The sequence below is a fragment of the Onychostruthus taczanowskii genome, unplaced genomic scaffold (genome assembly GCF_017590055.1).
Source record: "Onychostruthus taczanowskii isolate IOZ18803 unplaced genomic scaffold, ASM1759005v1 scaffold2, whole genome shotgun sequence".
In the NCBI taxonomy this organism is placed as follows: domain Eukaryota; kingdom Metazoa; phylum Chordata; class Aves; order Passeriformes; family Passeridae; genus Onychostruthus; species Onychostruthus taczanowskii.
In genome coordinates this window covers 24828142-24836192 of record NW_024499239.1, presented here as the reverse complement: position 1 = coordinate 24836192, position 8051 = coordinate 24828142, and the positions used below count along the sequence as shown (strand labels likewise).

The following is an 8051-nucleotide window of genomic DNA, read 5'->3' as shown; positions in this document are numbered from 1 at the left end:
GACAAGAAAGAAATTAGATATCCCTGTTAAGAAAGGCAGAAGCCCTTCCTGGATGATCCTTGACTTGTACAGGTTCTCCCAGCACATCCACCACCACATCTCTGAGGACATGCACTGCGTGCTCACTTTACAGCAGAATGAGAACCTAGAATTGATGAATTTTTTCTCCCATCCTCATTGGCCAGCACATTCATTTTCATTTTATTTTTATTTGCTTTATTTAAGGTAGACATCACAAGCCTCCCAGCCTAACAAAAGCATCAATTTCACATATTTCAGCAGGCCTAACATGAGCTTTCTTCACTTACCAACATGCATTGAAGCCCAGAGAAATAAACCCAGTTCCTAAACTGTTTTCAGTAATTCAGCTCTGAGCCCCAACAGAAATGGCATCAAACCCAGCAGCACCTACTTTCTGACAGATCCAGGGAAAAGGGGTTTCTTAGCAGAGGGGTAATGGAAAAGAAAAAAAAAAAAACAAAAAAAACCAACATATAGAAAAAAAAAATCAACAGGAAAGCCAGGAAGAAAAAAGGAAATCAGACACCAACCCAGCCCCTTGCAGGCTGGTGAAATTGTTGTTACTGTGTGTTTTTAAAGCTCAAGGAAGCATCACCCATTCCATCCTGCCAGTGGTCACCTGGAGACAGCAGCAAGGACCATTGAGGTACACAAGGGGTTTTTTTTTTTTGCAGAGAGGAAACATTTGTGGTGAGAGAAGAGAGCCAGGAGTTGGTAAAACAAACAAAAAGCAAAGCACATGCTGGACATTGGGCACTCACATGAAGTTTCTGCTCACAGACCACCTGCCCTGTACGAAGAGATTTGCAATTGCAAAGAAGAATTAAACAAAGAAGAATTAAACAAAGAAGAATTGCAAAGAGAACAATCAAGCACCTGAAGAACCCAGCTGGGTGCCAGCAGCACGTGTGCTTGGAGATAAATGATCTGTAAGCTGTGCCATGAAACACCTGTGTCTCACTTGCTGGGGAACAAAACAGTGTGGGCTCTGCCATCCACGTGAGACCCCTCGAGTGTGCTAGGGAGAGGGAGGCAGAATCCCTGCCAAGAAAAGCAAAGTACAGCCAGCATGAAAAGCATGGGACTCATCCATAACTTCTGCAGAGCTGGAGCTGCTGTGGGTCCCCAGAGGGCAGGGGACAGCAGGCTGTGGTGGCTGATCCTACCTCAGCCATGAGCAGCACCACTGGATCTCCAGGGAAGTCATCCAGGAAAAAGCCTTGAGGCACCGTTAAGAACTGGTAAGGATATATAAACTCTGGAACTCTGGACAAGAGACTCATTTCTTCAGGAATCTTTTTTTCCTCCTTACACCTCGGATGCCAAGCATCACCTCCTTACCCAAGAGGGTCCTGATGACATCACATCCTCCCCAAAGAGTGACACAGCCTCCCAAGCCAAGTGACAACCATCTTCTCAGCTGTGCTGCACCAGCCCCAAGCACAGACACCAAGCCAGGCGAAGATGGACACGTCTCCTGCCCTGCTCCTGCTGCTCACTCTGGGATTCTGTGAGTACGGACACGGGGTTGTGCAGCCCCTTCACTGGGAGGGACAAGGAAAACCCTTCCACTGCATCCAAGACATTGTGTTAAATAACTAAGGGGGTAAAAAGTGAACCAAAAAGGCTGAATTTGAGGTGTGCTCAGTAAATTTGGAAGGATAGGTGGTATCACCTCAGCCAGCAAAGGGCAACAGGAGGAGTGGCTGCAGCACCACCTGCACTGGGAAGGGAGATTGATCCAATGAGTGGTTCCAGAGGGGAGGGAGAAGAGTAGAAAAAAAGAGGCTTTGCAAAAAGTGCAAATGTAGTCACTTCAGAGAAGCTGGGAAGGTATAATGTCCTTGAGAAGGTGCTGGAAGGGCAGCACCCATCATTCAAGCATAGCTGGCTGATTGCTGAGCACCGTCCATGCACCATCCCAGCAAGGACTCCAAGAAAACCTTCACAGCATCCAGACAGTGAGGTCTTCCCTTTCCATTTCTACTTCCAGCCCAGTGATAGAGAGGGAGGTTTCCTCAGGGAAGCCTTTGACTCTACCCAAGTGGTTCCAGCAAGGATTTCTCTCCTGCAGGCTGCCCTGGGATTTATGGCCAGTCACTTCAGATAAAGGTCAGGTCTCCCAAGGACATCACCCAGCTCTGGGTGGGACAGAAGCTGGAACTGGAGTGTCACACTGACAAGAACCATGGGGCATCCTGGATCCGCCAGGACAGGAGTGGGACCCTTCACTTCATTGTCTTCATCAACCCCATGGCTCGGGCCACATTTGAGGGGAGTCAGAGGACATCACATCGCTTTGAGGCGAGCAAAGACAACACAATCTATCGGTTGGCAGTGAAATCTTTCACACCACAGGACGAGGGGAGCTATTTCTGTGTGATGAATTTTAACCAAATGCTGCACTTCAGCCCTGGCCTGCATGCCTTCCTTCCAGGTCAGCAACACCTTCACCCAGCCCCACTCAGCCCTTCCAAAATGCCCAGCACCTCCTGCCCTTGTGCCCTTTTTAACCAGCCATCCCTCCCACAAACCCCATTTCCCTGCTTGCTTGCCCAAGGCATCCTGGGGCCAACCCACTGCTCCTCCCTGCTTCCCACCTCTCCTCCTGGCACTGCTCCTGCCCAAAGGCAAACATGGTTAGGCATCATCTCCCCATCCCCACTTCCCCACCCATGGCTCTGAAGGGAGAGGATTAAAGCAAAGTCCACCACCACCCCCTCCTTCCGCAGCACACACAGCTCCCAAAAGTACCACCAAGATCAGGGGGCTCAGGCTTTGTGAGGATGGTGTCAGAAAGTGAGAAACAAGCAGGCTGCAGCTCCCTCTTGGCTGTTAGGAGACCCTCTTTAGGGAGTCCCCCTCCAAAACTGGCTCCTGGAAATTCTCCTGGAGCTGAACTCAGGAGCACCTGTGCCCTGGCAGGGGTAAGAGAGCAGAAAGGCAGGAGAGATCTGTTTTATTGTATTTCCCTACATGCTCAATTCATCCATTTCACCTGTAGTCATCACCACAGTGGCACCCAGCACAACAGGACCCACCACCCAGCATGGCATCACTAAGTACCCCGACCTCACGACTCCAGATCCAGGTAACCTGAATGGAGGGAGGGAGAGGGGAAGGGCTGGACCCTGGTCGACTGATACCGAGGGGGATCCTGCAGATATTTTGGGATTGGGAGGGAGAGAGAAGATCCACAGATCTTCTTTAACTTTAAGGATTAAATTCCAATATTTCATTCAACCCAAGAAAGGTTAAATATGACATAAAAAGCACGAGCATGCCTGGGCACACCAGCAATATAGGGAGGGAGGGGAGAGACTTTGGGGCTGGAGCTGCTTTTAGCCTCAGCAGAAAACATGAGAAAACTTTTGCCCACCTATCCTCCCTCGAGTCCCCAGGAAAATGCTGACACCAGAACTGTCTTGAGCACTTGGTGGACATTCCATCTTCTCTCTTCCTGCAGAGGGAAGAATGCAGGAAAATCTGAATTTCTTCTGCCACATCTTCATCTGGGTGCCCTTGGCAGGTGCCCTCCTCCTGCTCCTCATCGCCCTGGTGATCACCATCGTGCTGTGTCAACGTAAGGCTCCCCACAACCCTCTCTAGACCCATCTCTGGCCTGAGCCCACAGCCCTGCCCTCAGGGAGATGGATCTTCTGGCAGTTTTGGGAGGCAGATGATAATCAGAATACAGCCAATGCAAGACAAGGAGCACTGTTAAAACCAGTGTCTGTATTTTAATCCTCATCAGCAGGATTAGGGTGATAAAGAATTATCAACTTAGAGCCACAGAGCAAAATTATTTATGTTGGAAAAAAATTTCAAGGAAGAAAAATAGGTTAGAAAGAGACAGTACTTACTCTACTGTCTTGGCTCATAAATGGGTGTGTCAGAGGTTAAAATGCCAGGGCCTGAAACATTCTGACCTAACAGAGCAAATATGCTCCAGCAAATGCTGGGAGTAGCATCTCAAGCTCAAACCAGATGAGAAACTTCATTACATTATGATCAGTGAAAAGCTCTCAGCTGCAGTTAATTTATGCAGCAATTTCGAAGTCCTTCAGGATAGATTTTTACCTTAGTCTAAAATTAATGGATCGGCATTTTATTTGGCTGAATCTACCCCAAAGTAACAACACAGAGGCTAAAATGGGTGCATGTGACGTGGCATCACTGCCACTCACCTGCTGCAGAAATTATTGCTGCTGAGGGATTTTCAGCAATGTGCCAAAGTCACTGGAGACAGCAAACAGAAATAATTTACACTCAGTATTCCCAGGCTCTCCCTGCTGCTGCTACACACCTCAAAGATTAATTAATTAAAATATTTAAGTGGATTATTGGGGTAACATGAGCTGCAGCACCACTCCCTGGCATGGATTTCGTCAAAAATAGGTTTGGTTTATCTGTTATTAAAGATATCAGCTGCAGGGGAGCACCAGCCCTACCTCACTGGAGTGTTTATTGCCTGAGCTGTCACTTGGCACCTTTGAACTAAAACATTTTCTCTCTTGTCTTAGAAACCAGAAGACGAAGATGCAGGTGTAAGAGGTGAGTGACAGGCATTGGCACTTTCCTCTTCAACTTGGCAATATCTCACCCTCAAGAGATAAAGGAGGCAGGTGCCAAAAAGCAACCTAAAAATTCTTCATCTGATAGAAGATAGTTGGGAAGAGCCTGAACAATGACTTAAGGGCAAAAACAGAACAGAAGGTTCTCCTGTTCTCTATTTTTGGTTTTGTTTGGGGTTTTTTTTTTCTGTTTGGGCTTTTTGTTTGGTTTTACAACTATTAAGCCGTTCAAATCATTGAGCTCTGACCCAGCAGCTGATACAAAACAGAAGGACAGGAGGTGTTTGTGGCAGCCCAAAAACTTTGTGCATCACCCAGTGCTCATAACCAACCACATTTCTGTGCTTCCAATGCCCATTCCCTACTTGAGCTTGGGGGTGACCATACTTCATCCCTTCCCCTCCCCAAACCATTAATTTGATTTCGTTACTGCCTGTTTAGATGTCCCATGGTTTACATGTAAGTTCCTGCACCCCAAATCTCCCTCTGCACCATGTTTGACAGCAGCACCAGGATTCCTGCCTCTGTTTCCCCACCAGGCACTGAGGAACAGCAGCAGAGAGGCTGCTGCAGCCTCACAGGGCTCTCCTGAGAAACACCAGTGCAGATAGGAGTAGACTGAGGGCTAACCCAGTTTCTAGGGCATACAGGAACCTTTTCCTTATGCTTTCCCTCCTACCTCCCCAGCTCACCCTGGGTGACCAGGAAAACACAATCAGAATGAGAATTGCAATTTCCTGGTTTGGGAGAGGAAATACTTTTTGCCCACACACATTTTGCTTCTGCAAATGGACCTCCCTGCAGCTGGTTTGCTCACTCCTCCTGCTCTGAAGGAAACCACTTCTGCAAGCCTTGTGCACCCTGGGGCTTGTGGCAAGAAAAACACCAAGAAATCCCCAGTACTGCTCAAGGGCAGCCAGGGCTGGGCTAGTGCTTGGAACAGCTGGGTTGCCAAGAAACTTTGGAACAGCATGTTCACACCTCTGGAGCCTCATTCTTTGCCAATCAAAGCATATTTTAAATCAGATAAATTCCTGTTCCTTGTTATACATTAATGGGGTTTTTTTGGTACAAGGGGTAATTACCATTTTGTTCTCCAAATTAATACAGTCCCTCCCCAACATTAGTAGGAAATGGATCCCTACAATTTTATTTTTCTTTTGAAGGCAGGTTGCATTTTTTTAAAACTGTCTATAAAATGGAACAGACTGTCATTTTCACAGGGGATATTTAGGGGATATTCACAGGAAAGCACACCCAGTGCTTTCCTGATCCTCGTCTGCCTTTCCAGGGGAGAAATGATAAGGAAAAGCTCTTCAAGCAGCCTTGTTTAGCAGAATGTTTGCATTTTTCCCTTATCCCTGTTGCCAGCTCTGTGCAAGGATGTTCTGTCTCTGTGGGAAGAAAAACACCCTGCAGAGCTCTCCCACTTTGCCCTGATGCAGTGGGACCTCAGGAAATCATCTCCCCCAGGATGGCTCTCATTCAGCAGCCCAAAACTTGACAGAGCTCTGGTTTTAGCTATTGTACCATATCTCAGTTTTGATTTAGAGAGGAAATTCCTGCTGCTCTGAGCAGCTCCTGCTCAGTGAAAGGAAGCTCTGTGGAAGTTAACAGTGCAATTCACTCCCTTACAAAGCACCCCAGGATCTGGCCTGCCATCCTTGCTGGCAGCAGAAGGATTCATTTTCCACCACCAATTAATCTTCCCTGAAAAAGGGTGCCAAATCCCCAACTCATTAGATCAGCATAAAACTCTCAGTTGATGGAGAGCAGTCATTTTTCTCATTTTGGGTGCACGTTGGCTATCTGGAAAGTCTCCTTTCAAACGTCTCTGCAGGCAACATGTTCCAACAAGAAAAAATCTCTCTGAAATTATAACACCCTGTCTAACTCAAAAAAAAAACCCCACAAATCCTTAGCTCTTCCTTCTTCATTCTTTTGTGAATGTAGAGAAAGGCATAATGAGAGGATGGGAGTGTGCAGAAGTAAAAAAAAAAAACAAAAAAAAAAAAAAAAAAAACCCAAACAAAAAAACCCAATTTATTTTTTAATTAATATAATAATTGACCATCAATGTATCTTGAGAATATCCTTCTGTTACCTGTCACTGCTTGAAATGGAGGCAGACCTTTCACTTGCACAAAGAGCATTTAGAAACACTTTGCAGCCTCCTCTTGGAGGTCCCTGGCTGCAGCCCAAGGCTAAAGGAGCCTTAATTGCCTTCTTGCTCCTCTCCCATCTGAGTAAACCAAACCCTCTTCTCTCTCCAGACCTGCAAATGGGAAGCCCCCCAAGAAACCCAGGACTCCAAACTAACAAAGATCAGCATCTGCTCCTCGTGGCTTCTGGATCTTCTCCTGGGAGCTGTCAGCACAGAAATCCATCATCTCCTGCATTATCCACAAGGCCACTGCACCTCAGCCACTCTGCCCTGACAGGTTTGAGGAGAGGAGAGGGAGCACAGACACACGGACAGGGAGCAGAAGCTCCCTGCGAGCTGCAGGGTAAAGCACAGCTCCTTCCAAACCCTGAGCTCCTCTCAAAGGTCACCTCTGCTCCAGGACAGGGCTCAGGCACTAGAGCCAGGCCAATTCTCATGCTGACACACCTCAGTGAGAAGCTGGTGAGAAAAGAGGGCATGAGCTGGACCTTTGCTCAAGGTCTGAGATTTCCTCCCAAAATGCAGCCAGAGGTGGAATTTGCTACACAAAACCTTAAAAATAATTATCCTCACTCAACACGTCTTCTTGCTGTGGTGCCTCTCTCCTAGGGTTTTTATTGTTTCATGTAATGGAATACAAGATTGCATTGAGAAGCTAAATATGGATTAATTGCCTTACTTTTGAGGTTTTTACAGTCCTGGGGGCTAAGGTTCACCACTCCCCTCACACTATCCTTATTCTGCTGCTACCCCTGATCCACCTATTTCTGCAGGAGTTTGGCCTAAGTAAGGAAAGTGGGATTTGCTTTTTTTCTGAGGGAAATGCCTGAGTTATTAAAAAAAATTGGTTTTGTTAAGCAGGATGTTTAACATGTTGATATTTTGGGGACATGTTATGGACTACTGTAAGTTCTGTTTTTTCAGATCTGTATTTCATGTAAATATTTCCTTAGTATAATTGCAATTTAAGAACTGAGATATAAAATAAAATTATTCTAGTCAGATTCATGACCATTATTTCTTTCTTTCTTCAGTTCCTAGTCTCAGAAAAGCTAAAATCCTTCAGGAAGATAATAAACAAGGCATTGAAAAAGTCTTGGCTAAAGGAAAAGCCAGTGATTAATACATAATCCTGAGCATTAGGGTGCAGACTTCAGCTTCCAGCTTACCACAGCCTAAAATCACCTAAAGGTATCTTCCCAGGGATTTGCTGATGGGCCCAGTAACACTCCCACATCCCAGGAAACTGCCAAGAAGGTGCCTGAGATAAAGAGTCTGCGGGTACTCTGGAA

General features: G+C 46.5%; 1 protein-coding gene across 1 annotated transcript; it reads left to right on the top strand.

Moving 5' to 3' along the window:
- The first annotated feature begins 1437 nt into the window (after nt 1-1437).
- Nucleotides 1438-7498, top strand: CD8A (CD8a molecule). Its single transcript, XM_041402852.1, has 6 exons — nt 1438-1531; nt 2096-2458; nt 3026-3112; nt 3488-3604; nt 4545-4575; nt 6869-7498. The coding sequence occupies exons 1-6, from the start codon at nt 1486-1488 to the stop codon at nt 6912-6914; spliced, it is 690 nt and encodes a 229-aa protein (XP_041258786.1). The 5' UTR covers nt 1438-1485; the 3' UTR covers nt 6915-7498.
- Nucleotides 7499-8051: the final 553 nt, after the last annotated feature.

What these genes read in the sequence shown, in the direction of transcription:
- CD8A (XM_041402852.1), top strand. Translation starts at nt 1,486, where the DNA reads ATGGACACGTCTCCTGCCCTGCTCCTGCTGCTCACTCTGGGATTCT. An exon ending in CCTGCATGCCTTCCTTCCAG is followed by an intron (nt 2,459 to 3,025) that starts GTCAGCAACACC and finishes TTTCACCTGTAG; the next exon opens with TCATCACCACAGTGGCACCC. An exon ending in CGAAGATGCAGGTGTAAGAG is followed by an intron (nt 4,576 to 6,868) that starts GTGAGTGACAGG and finishes TTCTCTCTCCAG; the next exon opens with ACCTGCAAATGGGAAGCCCC.